At 33.5% G+C, this 18350-nt stretch overlaps 3 protein-coding genes across 3 annotated transcripts; all 3 read right to left on the bottom strand.

Annotated features, from left to right (window-relative positions):
* Window positions 1-1364: 1364 nt before the first annotated feature.
* On the bottom strand, window positions 1365-2250 carry LOC135132423 (uncharacterized). Its single transcript, XM_064060512.1, has 3 exons — window positions 2133-2250; window positions 1787-2037; window positions 1365-1727 (listed from the first exon to the last, which is right to left on the bottom strand). Exons 1-3 carry the CDS (start codon window positions 2185-2187, stop codon window positions 1539-1541), a joined length of 495 nt encoding a protein of 164 aa, XP_063916582.1. The 5' UTR covers window positions 2188-2250; the 3' UTR covers window positions 1365-1538.
* A 1459-nt stretch (window positions 2251-3709) lies between these two features.
* LOC135132589 (SET domain-containing protein SmydA-8-like) lies at window positions 3710-12090 on the bottom strand. The gene is made up of 5 exons (XM_064060715.1): window positions 11824-12090; window positions 4831-5346; window positions 4467-4777; window positions 3962-4415; window positions 3710-3902 (listed from the first exon to the last, which is right to left on the bottom strand). Exons 1-5 carry the CDS (start codon window positions 11992-11994, stop codon window positions 3759-3761), a joined length of 1596 nt encoding a protein of 531 aa, XP_063916785.1. The 5' UTR covers window positions 11995-12090; the 3' UTR covers window positions 3710-3758.
* Window positions 12091-12181: 91 nt separating this feature from the next.
* On the bottom strand, window positions 12182-13930 carry LOC135132590 (SET domain-containing protein SmydA-8-like). The gene is made up of 5 exons (XM_064060716.1): window positions 13787-13930; window positions 13475-13735; window positions 12885-13420; window positions 12386-12836; window positions 12182-12332 (listed from the first exon to the last, which is right to left on the bottom strand). Exons 1-5 carry the CDS (start codon window positions 13805-13807, stop codon window positions 12201-12203), a joined length of 1401 nt encoding a protein of 466 aa, XP_063916786.1. The 5' UTR covers window positions 13808-13930; the 3' UTR covers window positions 12182-12200.
* Window positions 13931-18350: the final 4420 nt, after the last annotated feature.

The raw sequence follows: 18350 nt of genomic DNA, 5'->3' as shown, positions 1-18350 counted from the left end.
AGAGTTGTTCAGCACAAAATTACCTTTCCAACCATGTTTAGAAAATATATGTAACAAAAACACTGTTCTACTGTGTAATTGATAACTTTCCCACAGATATTTGCTTACTTGTTTTCGGTCTTGCATTAAAAGGATCTCAAAATCTTTGCACCTAGCAGCGAGAACAATCTGAAAATTGAAACTTTGCTCAGAAGTTGATCTTTTTCGCAAACGAATGGAAAACTTATACTTTGTGCGCATGAATTGTTTTATCGGATATAGGATTATCTGAATGTCGGAAAACGTGTCCTTCAAATAATAAGGTGACATATCTTCGTAAATTTTCGACGAATCAGTAATAATTAGCTTTTGTTGCGGTTCTTCTTCGTTTGCCATTTTGGTTGGATAAAGTCTAAAAATGTCAGCTAAAATGTTTTAATAGTTGCAAAAACAAGGTTTCTGTTACAATTGAAACTTGATTACTGATTAGATTTAGATATTTGGTGTTACACTTTCGAACTACCTATGCTGATCGATAGATTTACTATCATGCTGATAAAGAAATACTGTTTTTATCAGATAATGATCTTTATTTATCAACTGCTGTTAACAATCAGACTTAGTTCAGTACACCTCCTAACAGACCGTTTAAAAACACTTTTCATTTTTTGATATAGGTATTTTCATAAATAAACAAAATGTTAAGGCTTACTAGAACTATCAAAATCAATCTGATATTAGTGTAAAATCCGTTTTATAAATTGCCAATATCTTACGGACACAGATCAATTTAAAAATGTTGTTTTTTTTGACAGGCTTTTATTACCAATTAATAGACGAAATTGTGTGACGGAAATAAATACAACTCTGCATTCAATAAAAGTAAAAATGTAGTTGTCCACATACCTTTGGTTTTAACTCATTACTGAGGAGACACACAAAACAAAACAATTTATTATTTTTTTCACAACCGCACATCCACAAACATTTATGACGCGTGTTATGTCTATTAAAATATCTATGAAAGTCTCTCGTTTTGCCATGAACACTTTTTCATTAATAAATCGGGGGTTATTAAATATTCATCTGAATTCATTATTTTTATTTAAAATCAAACAACTTCATCGCGCAGAATGAAAATGAACTCCCGTAGTTGATTTACTTCCTGTGGTCACTGTTTCAAATGTGATCTGATTCCAGCCAAATACAGGGACTAGAGCCGTGGTTTCCATGGCAACGATCTATACAAAACGTCTAAATGAGTCATGATTTATCCTCCGCTAATGGAGCGAGATAAAAAAATTAGATTTGATAATTTTGACACAAACTTCCGAATATTTTTTTAAATATTGAAAATTACTATTTTGCTATGTAATAATTGGTACTTTTAAAATAAAAGTATTTGTGCCATTTATTGTTTTATCGAAGCATTCCTTTAATTTACAATCAATTTGAATTAAATTTACACTAAATAACACTTTTTTTTAATTTGCTTCCTGATCTACAGTTCTAAATCCATATAAAAATAAGTGTTGTACGTATTAAAATATTGTTAACAGTTAAAACACTTCAGGCGTGCACCCATAGTAGCCTTCCTCGATCAACATGGTTTTAGTACCTGCCTCTTTTGAACAACTATTAAACCTTTTAGCGTATTTTTTGGAGAACTTGGGATTAGTGCATTCGGATCCAAATAAGTGTATAGCAAATCTGTCTTTACAATCAAACGTGCCATCACAATTGCAATCCTAAAATAAGATGGAAAATGTTATCTGTTTTTTCATGATATGAAATATGCGTTCAATACCATATGTCCAATAGCATCTGCGTACTGGTCAAGTGTAGCTAAAATGCAGTTTTCATTGCGCATGCATTTTTTGTAACTTTGTTGGGTCTCTGGTTCATCGTCTACGTCAACCACTGGACTATTAGCGGTCTTCCAGTAATCAAAATTAATTGAGTATTTAGCACAATTGATGCGACTGTAACAACCAGTTCTGGCATGGCAGAGACAGTTGAAACATGTCTGCATATCTGTGCCCATATAACTTTTTATACCTAAAATTAGGAGGATTGTGTGTATACCATAGAACACGAGAATAATGTCCACTTCACTTAGTGCGATTTTTTTTCGAATAAAGAAAAATCCTTACCTTTACATGACGTCACAAAAATTACTACAAACACGAAAGTTACGAAAATGTTCATTATGGTTCTAAGCTTTGACGCTGTAAGATACAGTAGATGACCACTGACAAAGTCGAATTAAATATGAAATGAAGGTCAAACATTGATAAGTTCTTTTTATAAAATATCGTTTAACATGTGACGATTATTTATTATCAACAAATTATCTTTTCTGCAAAGTAAATACACTGAAATTAATATACGTAATATTTTTATTGTTTAAACTAAATTTAAATAACGCAATTTTTTTAATTTGTTGATTTCTAGTGATATAGTTCAAGGATAACATTCTGTCAAAGCAACAACCGAATCTAAATAAATAATATTGTTAAGTACGGAATCTCTTAAACTTAAATGTTAAAAAGTGTTGCAACTGTAAATGACGTACACACACATTTCTATGATTTTTCAGCGGCAACACATTTTATACAACATAAAATTTTGAAAAAAAAATTGTTAATTTTTGATATCGTAAGACAGATGTAGAGGATGCGCCAATGGATTATATAATTAAAAATAATTTCTAAATGTTTCATTTAAAATCTGTTTATCCCTTCCAAAAACTCAATGACGTGATCTCAAAATTTTGATGGGTACATTCTATCTAAATTGTACAATATACCCACTTTTTCATACTCTACGGGTCATGACACGTAGAGAAACGTGGCCATTTGGCGAATGGAGCATATTACAATATTTCCTCAGCTGATGATTAGTATATAAAAATGACCTTCCAACGAAATAGCCTAAATGATCCAAAAAAATTTTACATTGTAGCACTAAATGAGTTGTCAAATCCGCCAAAGAATTTTTTTTCAGTGATTCACTGGAAATCATTCTGGTTGATATACGATTTTAACATACAGTGCGCCTGTAAAGTCAATCCCTACCTTATAAGTCTTATAACCTTGGAACCGCTGCAGGTACACCATTAAAATTTAAAAACTTATGGATAAGTAGTAAAATAATGCTGATTCCCATCATAGGGACACGCTTTAATTTTGAAATATCAAAACTATGACATATAAGTAAAATTTTAAGAGGCATAGTGGATCGAATGATTCCTTCTTTGAGAGCCTTTTTCATTCTTCACATAATATCAGAACTAAAAAACATTAATGCAAAAAAAAACTCAAGCAACACTTAAAAAATAAGTAATCTTAATAAATGCCTGATATGAATGCCGTGAACCTCTTGATAGGAGTAACAGCTGCTATATGCTTTATTTTAAATAAATAAAAGTGTTGGGGAAACCCATTTTGAAGATAATAAGGTCATTTAGCTAATATACTGATTACGTCAAGAACTAACAAACAATAACAACGTTGACGTAGGGTGACACACTTCATACTGAAATTGTCACACTTTTGACATTTCAAGGTCAAAGCGTAGTACTAGGTCAAAAAATATTTTGACAAAAGATTTAACAAACAAACATTTGTTAAGGTATTTGGCAGATCGTTGCGCTTTTTTTGAAGTACTTAAAGTAACTTATCATACTATGCAAAGTAATTATCAGATGGTTGAAAAAGTAAACCCTAACAACTCACAACAGGTTTTATTTAAATGCACTATAACAATTATGCGATACACTAGTTTTCATCGATATTTTCATTCTCCATAAGAACTTCATTACTCAAATACGCTCTTGCTTTTTGATAAATTTTTCCTTCCGGGAGACAGTCGGGTTCATTTTTTAAAAGTTCAGTCACTTCATGAAGAATTGCTCTGCATTCCTATATAGAAAACAAAAGTTCAATACATGTAATACTCAGATAAAGCACGTTTCACTTACCTCATGATTATTTTTCAGTTCCTGTGATCCTTTTCTTCTCCGAATTTCCATGATGCTTGAAAATTTTTCAAATAAAACCGTTCCAAGAATGCATTTTTCCGCTGGCGCTAAAACTTTCAGTAAACTCTCCAAATGACAACAATAATGAAACTTCAACTCTAGATCTTCATCACTTAAGAGTTGCACACCGCTTTTTCCCAAAAGCTGGCAAAATATATACTCAACACCAGCAAAATAAAAGTGGTTTTCGTGCAAATAACTTTCATAAGTTCTCAAAAAATGTTTACATTCCTCAACATTTGCCTTATCAAGATCATACAAATCATGCTCTATTCGTTCCAGTACGTCATGAGCTGAGTAGGAGGATACACACCGACTACATATGTTACAAATCCAGTCAGGCAAAGTTTGAACATCAGTAAATGTTTTCGGAAGGAGATAACCATCACAGTCTCTACAACACACGTATATAGTGAAATCAGAAAGAACTGAACGACCAATTTACGGTGATTGACATTTAAGAGCACTAAAATTTGTACCAAGTTCTGTTGGGTCCTCACACCGCTCGCACCGACACCAAAAGAATTTCGTTTCGTGAAGGAAGTACCTCCGACTTTGAGTGCCAGATAAAGGATCCGTATAAGAAATGCTCAGATTATCACCTTCTTGAATTGGTACTGCTGCAGTGATAAGAATTTGGCCAAGATTTGTGAAACTTTTAGTGCAATTTGGTCTACAATTATGCTCTATCATAGATGTGGTACTATAGATCGCAATGAAAGGCGGATCGGTTAAACGTACTTCGTGACTATTAATCTAAAACAAAACGTTAAAGTAACATATGGTGGAATTTTGGAAGTGTATCTTACCATGACCATTTCGCAAACTTTCATCACGTCCTCCATTGAAAATATTGCCCAAACCTTGAAAAACCTCCTAATGAATTCTGCGATTGTCTGTTTTTCATTCTCGGAAGTGACTGTTGAGGTGTGATTTCCTAAACTAGAAAGAAGTTTTTCCAGTTTCTTCCAGCTCCTTGGTAAAAACTGTTTGTGGTACAAACAACGCAGGATGGTAATGCATCTGTAAATCGGTTGAGGTACTCCAAACTTTTTTATGTGGACTCTTTCGCCACGTTGGATTGAGTATCTACATTCGGGAAGATGACTAGGAGATTTTTCACATAAAGTACTACACACAGGCCAACCGCATTTGTTACAAGGTCTGCTATTTTCGCCGTTAACGGCTTTGCCACAACCCAGACAAATTGGAACTGTGTTGAAAGAGGGGCCCCAGATGAGAGGTGGTTCCAGTAGAATGAATTCTCCAGGGGTGAGAGATCTAGTAGCTACTACATGACGACTGTGATCATCGTTTTGGCAAATCTGCAAACAAAAAAAATTGATAATTTTACCAACAAATAAATATGTCACACATTTTTAAATTGTTTACGTTTTCATCATTGATGTTTTGACATTTAAAGTTTCCTTGGACCCTTCTGTTTAATTTTCATTAGAAATATACATATTTGTTTCTATTATTTTTATTAGAATAGATATTTTTGAATTGAATAGAATAGAATAGAATATTTTTAATTATGACATACATTCTTGAAGTGAAATGTCTAAAGACGAGTATAACGGAGATTAATAAGTTGTACAAGTTAAAAGTCATGAATTTAGCTATGATGACTGCCTTGATAGTAATGGACCAATTTTTAGGATATATTATGAGACCTTGAAGAACAAGCTGTAGATTAAATTTGAAGCAGGGAAATATATTCAAAAAATTAAAACATTAGTGAATCAACAATCCAAAACTTCGTGGAATATAAAGATAAAATTTAGCAAGATACTATCGAACTGAAAAGAAACAAAATTCATGATTAACATTCCAATATTAGTTTGAGAAAAGAAAATCGAAGAGAAACATCACCGACAAAAATAATAGCTGATAAAAACTTCTACCTAAACCCCAAAAAGCTAACAAAATTTGAATTAAAATTAAACAAGAAAAACTGTAGAAAGAACTGCTTAATTTACAAAAAAAAAAACTGAGACCATTGGCAACGAGTTTATAACGACAATTCAACAATAATTTAACTGAGGTAAGCTCTACACAAACGCAATCAACAAAAAGTGCGGATAGAGTGACATATTATATATACAGCATCCGACACCTCATTTCGTATTGTCAGAGGGTGAGAGGGTGTAAATAAAGTTTTAGCCATAACCTCACTTTTAAACGTTATGTTTGACTCTGTCAATTTGTGAATGACATGACGAAGACGACAGAAGAAAAAAGCTAAATAAAGACCACAGGAGTATGATCGTAATAATAATAATAAATTACAGAAGATTTAGTTTCTGCATTGAGTGCATAAATCATATATCTAATACTTCAGAGAAACAGAGAGATCGGATGTATTGCTATGCCGTTGTGTTTTCGGACTCTTTTGAGGCCAGTTAGCAATATAGTAATATTAGATATATGGTATAAATAAAGCTGAAAGTGCTTTGGAACCTCTCGTATCTTTTCTTATAATAATTTAATTAAATTTCTTAGAGGATATGTCATTTGCCAAAATCACTTTTATGTTTAGCAGGTGCTAACCCCGCCCATCAACCATGTCTTTTCTTGGAAGGTATGTCGTTTGCCAAAATCGAACTTATTTTAGCAGGTACTAGCCCCGCCCACCCGCCCTCTATTTTCTTATAGGTTATATCATTTTAAAAAGTCAGTCTTATCTTAGTAAATACTAGCTCCGCCCACCGGCCCTCAAGAAAATAAAGGACCGGTGAGTAGGGTTAGTACTTGCCAAGATACGACTGATTTTGGCTAGTGAAACACCCTTTAAGAAAATAGAGGGCGGGTGGGCGGGGCTAATATTGACTAAGATGTGACTGACTTTTCAAATGATACATCCTCTAAGAAAATAGAGGGCGGGTGGGCGGGGCTAGTACTTGCTAAGATAAGATTGTTTTGGCAAATGACACATTCTAAAAAAATAGAAGGGTGTATCATTTGCCAAAATAAGTCTTATCTTAGTAAGTACTAACTGGACTGAACAATATTAAGAGTAGTCACTGAAACGAAGAAGGGGTAGGTGGGAGGGGCTACTGTTTGCGCTTGCGCTTACGCTCAGAAAGTAAAAAGGCAAGGGAAAAAAACGACAAAAAATGCAGCCATAAAAGGCAAGAAAAAACAAAAAACGTCAAAAAGCAGCAAGAAACCAAAAATGCGATTAAAAAAATAATCCAAAAAAGTGCCAAAAAATGGGCAACAATAAAAAGTAAAAATTGGAACAAAAAAGACAAGAGCTGGAAAAAAAAAGACGAGGGCCAAAAAAGACAAGAAAAGAAAAAAAATCCGACTAAAAAACAATCCAAAAAAGCGACAAAAAATGCAAGACAAAATTGTGATAAGAAAAAGACAGAAAATACAAAAAAATGCGACTGAAAGAAGCGAAAAAAAAATTCGACCAAAAAAATTCCTTCGAATAAGTTGGTGACATCCCAAAAAATATTAAGCAAAAGCTTATGAAAAAATATGCTTTGAATTTCAATGTTACGTATAAATTAATGATGTGCCTTTAGTTTTAATCACTACAGAAAATATTTGGCCCACCCACCCTCCCCTTCTCTATCTCAAGAACTTCCTTCTATTTTAGCAAATACCGGAAACTAAAAAAAAATGCAAAATGATCCTCCAGTAGAATCCACATAAAATTTTAAAAAATCCATCCACTCCTTCTCTATTTAAAGGACTCATTTTATTTCCTTTTATTTTGTTTTGGCAAATACTAGACTATAAACACAAAAAATAACCCCACCCACCCACCCCTTCTCTTTCAAAAGACCAAATTTATTCGCTCCGAAATGAACATTCAATTTTATATTGGCAAAGAGCAGAATCTAAATTTGACAATAATTGAAGTTAGCTCCACCCACCCGAATTCACGTAATTTCCTCTTCGGTGAAAGGTGGATTAAAATTCCCTAGCTCCGCCCACTAGCCATCTTTTATTTATTTTAAAGTCTGATTTTACTTGAAGAAAAACAGCGCGCTATTTAAGACCACTAAAAAGTTAAAAACCATATCTACCCAACTTTTCTTAAACATGCTTTATTGCCTGAACAGTTATCGTTCTGACACCGGTTCAAAAAGAAAAATTGAGGTTATGTACGCAATGTTTGATGTGATTATTTCTTAAGAAATGAACAAATGTGTGCTACAAACATTACTTGAGTATACGCATGGTAGTTGGTAGACGGTAGAAGATAAAATGATTAATTCAGCGACAAGTATAAACGGTTTTCTTTGTGTTGAAGATTTAGATTAAGTTTGATTAGAAATCAAAACAAAATCATGTTGCGTCAAAAAATTGAACGTTTATTTTTTCAATTTATTGTCTTATGGTTTCTACTAGTGAAAAAAATAGTATATTAACCACGGTTGCAAAGCCACTTCTAGACCTCGCGCTTCAGAGCCCTCGACGCTACGCGTCTCGGGGTCTAATTTGCACTCGGTCTAGAATGCTTGGCTTTGCAACCTTGGCTAATAATATACTATTTTCACCTTCCCCCAAAGAAAAAAATCTAATGACGTTAGATCAGGGCTCCGTGCGGGCCAAGCGTACTATTCTTCCATAGCATCTGTGTAAATAGTTCCTAGCGTCTCTCTGATAATGAGCAGGAGCGCCATCATTTTGAAACCAAAGTGTTCTTCGTATGTATAGCTCTCCGTTTTCCAATAGTTCAGGTAAAATATTCTTTAAAAAATTTAGATACATAGGTCAGTTTAAATTTCCATCAAAAAAATGTGGACCAATGACGTGATTACCAACAATTCCACATCAGGCATTAACTTTGAAAACTTCTTGGAAGTGCTTTTCCTGATACCAATGGGGATTTTTCTGGGCATAGTATATATGTGAGTTGTGCCTGTTTACACACCCGTTATTGGTAAATGTGGCTTCATCCGTAAATCAATAAAAAATCTTGATTGTCTCGTAATTGAGCCCTCACCAATTCGCAAAACACTAACCGTTGGATAAAATCCCGTTCTGTTAAATGTTGGACAGTTGGTATGGATGAAATCGGTTTGCCTTTAATACGATGTTGAAAACCAAACCCAAACTAATCACCATTTGTCTTGCAATCTGTCTTTGACTCAAGTGGGGATTTTCTGGTTCAATTTCGAACTCTGTCCTTTCAGAATTCGAAAACATTTTAAAGCAAACGAAAACTGAAAATATTTAGCTGACAGAAATAATTTGTCATAACTTTGGTGCTGATCATTGCTAGCTATGCGTTCATTATTATTTAAAAATAAAAATTAATCAAAGCTGTTTATGAAACGTAAAATGGATTGTCTATGTAGAAATATTCAGGCGTGAACAGATAAAATGAACACCCTGTATATCAATTTACCTAGAAATTCAAAATATCACGTGCATAATGATTTTTGTTTCAAGAAATACTGGAAACTCAACATAATCCTTTAGTTTCTAGCTAATTAGGTACATTCAAAATTTACTATGAGTGTTCGTTCATGTAGAGGTGTCTAGTGCGTGGTCTCTTATAACAACATTTTGATTTTTTTTACGCTAACATTTACTGTTGTAACTTTTTTTTATTTATTTATTTTTTCTTTTAGAATAAAGTTATATTTTCTGTTAATGAATACATTAATGTTTTGCTTTTTAGAATATTTTTTTTTACAAAACTTCAACCAACTACAGTTGATCGCAAAAAATTCGAGTGTTCGGTTTTTTTGTCTGGCAGTGTATTATGGAAACCCACAGTAATCTTGTTCTTTTTCGTAAAACAGTTATAAACTTCTTGCCATCTTTACCTGCGGATATAGCATTCTTGAATTTTCTTCTAGGGTTAATGACAACAAATACACGTTATTAGAGTAAATTACTAGACTGAATACTGACATTGCTAAAATTGCAAACAATAATGACTAAAAACACCAGAAGGAACACAATTTAGTCATAAAAGAAATTACTTCATATGTTTGGAATTCCTGCTTAGAAGAGTTTTTGTACAATAATTCCTACCGACGTAAATAATTCATAGTGCTAAAGTCTCACGTCATATCAAATCAATTGAAAATCATGTTTACGACTTTTTCTTCCAGCATGGCAATTATTTGTAATTAACCCCACGTAATGAGGACCACATTTTAGAAAAAGCAATTTCCCGCCACTTTTTATTACAGCTAAAATGATTTGATTGCGTAATCATTACTTCAATTTTATTTGTAGGTAGAATAGCAACACCTCGTGACCTTGCATGAAAAGTAATTCTTGGCTGTGGCTTTATATTTTACACACAAACAATATAATAACAACTCATCTGACCGTCCCATTCTTTTTTTCAGCCCATATATAATAATCATTAATTAAGGTATTAAAAAATACTTCTATGGAAGAGACTCGCAGTTGTTATTTCTTCATTTAACATCTAATTTCTTGGTTCTTGTTCAAAGTTTTCATAATTTTTTTTGTAGACACCTATGCACGTTAATTTCGTTAATTTTTAAAAATTGAACTTCAGTGATCATTATTTTTATTATTTTTATTCAAAATTTCGATTCCTTAACATTCTTAGGAAATTATTGTAGAACAAAACTAATAAATTCTAAGGTTATTTAGACAGAAAATCCTTTGTCCCTCGCGATTTGTATTTTTTTCATGATAACCCCTATATGTTAAAATAAAGATTGTGTAGACTGTGAAAGTAGAGGTAAAAGAGCATGATATGCGTATGTTTCAAGTGAGTTTTTCCATAAAAAACATTATGTGATGCCGTCATCAATATTTATATTTTTATTATTTGAATATGTGCAGTGTAATATTAAAGTAACAGTACTATAGTCACATTTTCGGCAAAATTATGTGAGCCGTACTTGATTTGATCAATAAAGATGAAAAACTTATTATTTCGTACTCTTGGACTAAAAACGTCGAAAAAACATGACCGTAGCTTTACGCTCGGGAAGTAAGAATGACGAACAGTACTTTACATATACCTTTCTTATTATCAATAAATAACTTTCAACGGTAACTACCGAATATTGTAATTATTTTCTCGTATTTTCAGCCGTTTAAATGCTGTTCCATTGAACCCAATCTTCCGAAATTGCAGACAGTGTAAACGTGCTTCACTTCGAGTTTTCCCAATTCATTTCCTGTTTAAATTGAAATTAAATCCTTTTCTTTGATTAAAAGCAGAAAAAATAAATCAGAGCAAGCCTAACAAAAATAAATTAAATCTTATTTTAAAATATTATTATGTTGAACTTATTCTTTAAAATATTCAACCAGCTCAGGAAACCTGTGCAAGAAAGAGGCAATAAATACCGGTAAAGAGCCCACAAGAAAGTTATGTTGCAAACCTTTTATAAGTCAATAAATTTGACTGTTTACTTTGCCACGTACTCTGACGGTAATGATGGTACACTGTGTCCAGACTATTCGACTATTTTAAATTTCCCGCACTAATTAAGATGCTCAAACATTTTGACAAAAACCTCTTCACAAAGCCAAAAGTTGCAAAGAAACATTTCCTTGTGGAACCGTGGGATTTAAAATGCATTTACTCCTCTAACTCTTTCGAAACTTCGTACAACGCAGGAAAATGTTTACTTAACCTAAACAACGTTAGTTGCGGAACTCTGATATAAGATCGCTTAGTTATCTTGCGGTCTTGCGGTAAATATTCATGCAACAAATATACACTACACACTATACATCTACATTTTCCAAGTAATCCAAGTTACTTTAACACCACGTATCCAGCCGCTCCTTTGACTGCATATTTTACGTGGGGCGTCAAAATGAGGTAACCTTACCTTGTACGATCTGCAAACATTTTTGTGCTGTTCCCAATGGTCCTGCTGATGCTGTTTACTGCAGTAGCAAACCCGGCGACATCCTCCACACCTGTGTATGGCCGGTTTTTGGCACACCTCACATTGCTTCGTTTCCAAAACTTGCAGCTTTTCGTCAGCTTTTGCATCCATCGTTAAATAGTTGAACTGAATCCAAACAAACAGTAATAAAAGTTGCGTAACGCGCCAACCCACGTCCGCAATTGAAAGAGAACTGCAATAAAGTGACTTGCGGCAGCTATTAATAAACGTCGACCTCCTCAAATAGATTTAAATATAAAACGGAAATGTAGCAAACGATACAAATTAAACTTGCAGGTACACAAACAAAAACACGTTTATTTTTTAGTTAACAAATCATCAATCAGTTTTAACTCGAGCCCGATCTTCAAACAAACGCGGCCTTCAGGTAGTACCGTGGGCTCGTTCGCGAGGAAAAGGCGCGCTTCGCAGAAGTCATTCCTGGATTCCTGTGAACATGAGTACGTCAGTACCACAAAAACACATAGTTCAGACTACGTACCGCTAGGACTGATCGAAATTTGCCTTCATCATCATCGCGTCTAGCCATTTCGATTTTTGTTTTTGCCAGCCGGTACAGAATTAAACCCAGAAGCCGTCTTTCAGCGGGGGCAATGGTTTCTGCTACCATTTTTAACTCCTCGGTTGTTTTAAAAAGCAACTTTAAATCATTATAGCTTAATTCCTCGTAATTTTCACTAGAAAGCATATGACTCAACGCCATCTTCACATCAATCATGTAGAAATGAGTCGCGGCCAAAACCTTGTCATACTTCTTGATAAATTGTTTGCAAGCTGCTGCATCTTCCTTTGGCATTTCAGACACTTCTGCACCAATTTTTCCCAAAAGGAGTGATATGTTGTCATTGGAAAAAACTGCATCGCATGAGTCACAGTTCCAAATTTTGATCTCTTGCAAGAAGGTTTTGGGGAGGACGAACCCACTGCATGACCTGAAACCACAAGAATTAAAAAGTGAGTGATTTGTGGCACGTTTTTACTCGTTTGGGCATCTAATGGAATTTATGTTTGTACCCATTTCTGAAGGATCTTCGCATCTAGAGCAGGAACACCAAAAATGTTTTGTTTGATGTAAGTGTAACCGGCGATTTTCGACTCCCCATAAAGGGTCAGTGTAACAGATACTCAAGTGTTCGTTTTCTTCGATCTGGCGTGCCGCTATGACTAAAACATGTCCTTCGTTTGTAAACGTTTTAGTACAATTAGCTTGACAACAGTGCTCTAATAGCGAAGTTTTGTCATAAACTGCTAACTGTGGGGATCGCGCAATAGGAAGTTCGTGTCCATTTATTGTTAAAATTTCAGCAACTTTTTTTATTTTATCTTCGGACCAATCGTCCAACTTAAACAACTTCCGAATAAAACTTGGCGGAGCTATATTAACATCTATGGGGTGTGGCTGGAGTTGCATTAGTTTTTCCCACATTTCTGGAGCTGCTTGTTTCAAATACAGAGCACGCAAAATTGTAACAAACTGGTAATTTGGGTTAGAAACTCCAAAATTTTTGATCGATATCTACAGACAAAAAATCAGTTAGATATAACTACTTGACAAGAATTCTACAAAAACCTTGTTTCCTCTGGCCACTGTTAATATACATTCTGGTTGATGATTTGGAGATTTCTCACAGTTTTCGTCACACAAAGGCCATCCACATTTCGAGCAAGGACGACTACTCGCTTCAGTCAAAATTTTTCCACAAGCCAGGCATACAGCATAAGTATGGAAAAAAGGCCCTCTTATTAAAGGGGGCTCCTCCAATATGACAGTACCACAATCGATTGAATGTGTTGCTACCAGATGGCGCCCCAAAATGTTATCAAAACATATCTACAACAATACGTTAATATATATATTTTTATTTTAATTAATGGCCCCTACCTTATATGGTGGTGCTTCCATTGTAAATCACCGGAACCAAAAACGTGTGTCGATGTCGTTAGTGTGAACTCTACTGTATTTTTGTACTAAAAATAACTTCGCTCCTCCAAAATGCAGGATTAATGGTATTTACATGAAATTAGAATGGGATACGAGGTGAAGGCGTAAAGTTTAATTCCAGTTAATTTTCGTCTACAAACTAATGATACTTAAACTATTTGAATTAATTCGTCGTATCCAGAAATCCTAGAAACTCTTCAATTTAAGCAAAAGTCGGAATTGGGAGTTTGTCATGAATTTTCCAGGAGTTTTATTTTCGTTACTGCCGGTAGAAATAGTGTTTATTAAAGTTTGTTTTTTTTTTCGTAAGCTGTTTTATTAAAGTGGTTGAATTGACTGCTGACAGCTCGTAAATTGGACGTGTTTTTGGTTTATTTCGAGACATTCGTCACTTTTCTGTCATAAAACGAGTTCAAGGGTCCTTGCAGAGATAGTAAAATGAAACCGATACTGTCCTCTATTGGAATTTTATTTTTAAAATAGTTGTTTTTTTTGTTTTGTTCCACACTAGCTGCTTACATAACAATTTCAACATAAAAATAATCATAATGAGCCAAAATCACAAAAAACAAACAGAAAACACATAAATTTGGTAGTCGCTATGTAAAACTGTTGTTATTTTTACTTTAAACATAAATAATGATATGATATCACGAAAATAATTAATGGATTTAAACTTTTGTTGTTACTACCTACTACATATAAGCAAGTGATAAATTACCACTAATTTTTATTTTATGGTGAACGAAGATCGAAATGTTGAGTGTATTGTGGAGCTAATGTTTAATCGTTTTGCCTAACTAATGCAATATAAATATTTGCTCAAAAATTAATTTAAGTGATTGGCAGTAATATAACTTGCCAAAAACCTGTCACAGATCTGGTAGTTGTACTATTCTTCGTAGTATTAAGTTGTTAACAATACAAGCTCGCTGTCGTATATGCTTGAATCTAAATATTTATTAAAACCGGAACATTATTTCATTAGAACAATAAATGCTTTATATTAAACAGGCAAAGATGGGACAAGACTGTGTTTTAACGTTAAAAGTAAAATAAATAATGTGTAGATACCTACTAAATAATTGCTGGTGTTTGGTTAAATGAAAGTGGAGCATGTTAACATGTTTCAATTAATTTCTTGATTTATTAAAAGATAACTTCTTCTAAAGATTATTCAGTTATAATTTCGAATTTCAAAGGCGCAATCTTGCTTAAAACTAAATATTTGAATCTCAGGTTTAAATCTGCTATTACTATAATTATTATTTAAAATAAAATTGGTATTTTTCTAAATAAATATCGAGGTCGGCTCAAAAAACATCACCATATTGCGTTTCTCCATTTTTAATAGAGTCCAAATTTCTTTCAAACCAGATCATGAACCAGTTTCTATCTGTTTTTTCGTTGTTTTCGTCCAAATGGGCAATGGGTATCAGCTTTACCCCGTTTTGTTTAGAAAGTTAATCCTTCCGTTTTCTTTCTAAAGTTTTCCTAGTACTTTTTGTTACATTTCATAAGATACAATATTATGACAGCTTTTGTATTCTTCTTCTGACTTAGAGACTTTGCAAATATTTTAATTTATCACCGAGAGAGCAATAAAAAACACGATCAAGACAGCCATAGATTGAAAGTTTGTACATATTTGATCGTAAAATTGTTATTACAAACTGTCAAAGTGACGGTAATAAGGCAAGTCGAAAATTCTAACATTTAATTCGTTTTATTTTCGCTTAAAAGTTTGAGATACGTGTTTAAAAAATTGATCTACATTATTTAGACAGAACTTTCCTCGCCCCTGAAGCGTAACCTAACAAATCCAGCTTGTTTGAAAAATTATAACATTTTATTTTGCTAAATATTTAGTCTACGATAAACCCTGTAAGTTAAAAAAGTCATAAAATCAGTCACAATGTAAGAAAAAAAATGGTCTACGATATTGGACAGAACTGGCTTCGCCGCTACAAATCTAGTCCTTTCGACAATTTATACTATATGATTTTGTGATTTTTTTGTGTTAAGTCACAAAAAAAATATGTGAACTGTTAAAGTACAAGTAAAGAATCCTGTTATGCTTTTGTTTCAACTAAGCTTTTCCATTCCACTAGATTACAATACTTTCTTAGCTTGCCTAGGAAGTAAAAATATAGATAATACCAGTCACAGCGTAAGAAAAAAAAATCTAGTGGCTCATGATCGAACTCGCGACCGGATTCGTCCCTTTCATTGCTTTCTCCATAGTATGAAAACAAACAGACAACAGGCGACAGACAGACGGAAACGGGAGACGTATTTTTTCATTCTCATACATCATGAAACGTCTAGAAAATTTGAAAGTAGCCATAGACCCTATTACAATACGCCCGCAGTCTTCACTCGGAAAGTAAAAATAAAAAAAAATGCAAAGAGGAATTATTATCCCTAAGAATCTGGTACCTGTAAGATTTTTTTTTTATGTATGTAGATATCTAAAAACAATTTTTCAAAAAAGATACAAAGATCCACAATTTTCATCGTCACCACAGATAGCTTTCATTTCGTTAATGGACTTCTTCGACCTGGTGATCTGAACTTCTGGAGTAAGCCCAAGAAATGCTGTTGAAACATGTGCAACTACTAATGAAAATAATGAGACGTAATGTCAAACAAACGGACGTAATGTCAAAAAAACCCAACTGGCCGTCGAAATATATAATGTGTAATTGGTAACAAAAATATTTTGTATTCATATTTTAAGGACTATATACAAGAATAAAGATAAAATAAAAAATTGGTCTAAGGTATTAGACATCTTCGAAAAGTTATAAAATTTGATTTTGGGATCTTGTATAACAACAAGTTAAAACAAATTATGTCTGGAGTATTAAAGTCACAAGCTTTCTATAATTAAAATACGGCATACCTCAAGAGTTCCATAAAATTGAGCTTGAAATTGATACAGCGTCCGACGTTTATAAAATACGGTGTTCGAATACAGTGCTAATATAAAAATTTGAATGTCTGCTTTAAAAAAATAAAGACAGATTCATAAACTACAAATATAAAATTTAAGTATTATTGACGAAAAAAAATTTCAGGTAGGGATGTTTAGACAAACTTTTGTTAGCATTTTACATCCACACGATACTTCAAACATACATATAAAATTTGACAACCATCGGTCTGGTAGTTTCGAAGATTGTCGATACAGACGACCGACCCCAGACCGATGACAAACAGACGGAAACGGGAGACCTAATATCATATTATAGGGGTGATGGAAAATAAATAAAACATTAAAGTAGCCATTCGCCGAATGGGCACTTTTACAACATTTCCTTAGCTTACGTTCAAGAAGTAAAAAGTCAGTGAACCATTTCAATAAGGTTTCAGAATTCCGCAACTCATTTTTTGGCAAAATACAACACTGCTGATTGAAGAATTATCCACCAACTCTGCCTCGAAACAAGAGTAAGACAAATAAAATTACCAGTAGCATTCATACAACATATATTTTGCGATGTCCACTTACCACACTAGTGGTAAATCCGATTTACCTACGTACTCATTTGTACCTCCCAAGCGTAAGCTAAGGAAGTATTGTAATCGAGTCCATCAGAGGACTCGCTACTTTTACGTTTTCTCGATATTTCATGACCCCCAGAATACGAAAACGTTTCCGTCGTCTGTCGTCTGTCCGCTGTGTCGATTTTTACTACAGTGATAATATTCTAAACTACCGGACAGCTTGTTGTAAAATCTTGTATTAGTATTTTTTACTTGTATTTGTATTAGGAATATCGTTCAAATGACAAAACGCTAAACAAAATTTGTCTGATCAACCCCATGAATAATCATATGGCGTTATTTCCAACTTTTACTGTAGTAAGTGATTTAAATTTTGTAAAATAACATACTCATATACTTGTAGTTTATGAATCCGTTTTAAGTTTTTAGCCTAGGTAGTTAGATTTTTGTAGGAAAAATCAAAATTTTATAATAATTTGAATGCTGTGAAACCTTACAAACGTTTTAAAGTTGTCGGAAACACGGTAAATTATTACTCAAATTCTTTTCCGTCTACAACCCCCCCCCCCCCCCAACTGATGACGTCTTCTCAAAATTTTGCCAAATAAATCCTATTGAAAATATACAAAATATGATGATTATATACTTGTGATTTCTCATTCCACTCATATTTGAACTTCCCAAACGTAAGCTAAGGAAGTATTGTAATCCAGTAATCGAATCCACCGGCCGACTGGCTACTTTCACATTTTCTCGATGTATTGTGTTATGATCCCTATAGTATATAAACATAGGTCATCGTCTGTCTGTGTGTCTGTCCGCCCGTGTGAATTTTTGTTAGACAAATAATCTCCGAAACTACCAGACCGATAGTTGTCAAATTTTATATGAATACCATGTAGATGTTAAAACACTAACTAAAGTTTGTCTAATCGTCCCCACCAACAATGTGATGATGTCATCTCAAAATTCTACATAGTAAATGAGTTTTAAA

This window comes from Zophobas morio, unplaced genomic scaffold (genome assembly GCF_036711695.1).
Source record: "Zophobas morio isolate AGI-343-1 ecotype UQ-CSIRO unplaced genomic scaffold, CSIRO_AGI_Zmor_V1 ptg000021l, whole genome shotgun sequence".
Lineage (NCBI taxonomy): Eukaryota > Metazoa > Arthropoda > Insecta > Coleoptera > Tenebrionidae > Zophobas > Zophobas morio.
The sequence above is the reverse complement of the archived record's forward strand: the minus strand, read 5'-3'. Positions and strand labels throughout refer to the sequence as shown.

Coding starts and splice junctions, on each gene's coding strand:
- LOC135132423 (XM_064060512.1), bottom strand. CDS start 2,187: ATGAACATTTTCGTAACTTTCGTGTTTGTAGTAATTTTTGTGACGTCA. Junction 2,038..2,132: donor TTTTGTGACGTCATGTAAAG/GTAAGGATTTTT, acceptor TCCTAATTTTAG/GTATAAAAAGTTATATGGGC. Junction 1,728..1,786: donor CAGATGCTATTGGACATATG/GTATTGAACGCA, acceptor ATCTTATTTTAG/GATTGCAATTGTGATGGCAC.
- LOC135132589 (XM_064060715.1), bottom strand. CDS start 11,994: ATGGATGCAAAAGCTGACGAAAAGCTGCAAGTTTTGGAAACGAAGCAA. Junction 4,778..4,830: donor AAGTTTGCGAAATGGTCATG/GTAAGATACACT, acceptor GTTTTGTTTTAG/ATTAATAGTCACGAAGTACG. Junction 4,416..4,466: donor GCTCTTAAATGTCAATCACC/GTAAATTGGTCG, acceptor CGTGTGTTGTAG/AGACTGTGATGGTTATCTCC.
- LOC135132590 (XM_064060716.1), bottom strand. CDS start 13,807: ATGGAAGCACCACCATATAAG. Junction 13,421..13,474: donor CAGTGGCCAGAGGAAACAAG/GTTTTTGTAGAA, acceptor TTTTGTCTGTAG/ATATCGATCAAAAATTTTGG. Junction 12,333..12,385: donor AATTTCGATCAGTCCTAGCG/GTACGTAGTCTG, acceptor TCATGTTCACAG/GAATCCAGGAATGACTTCTG.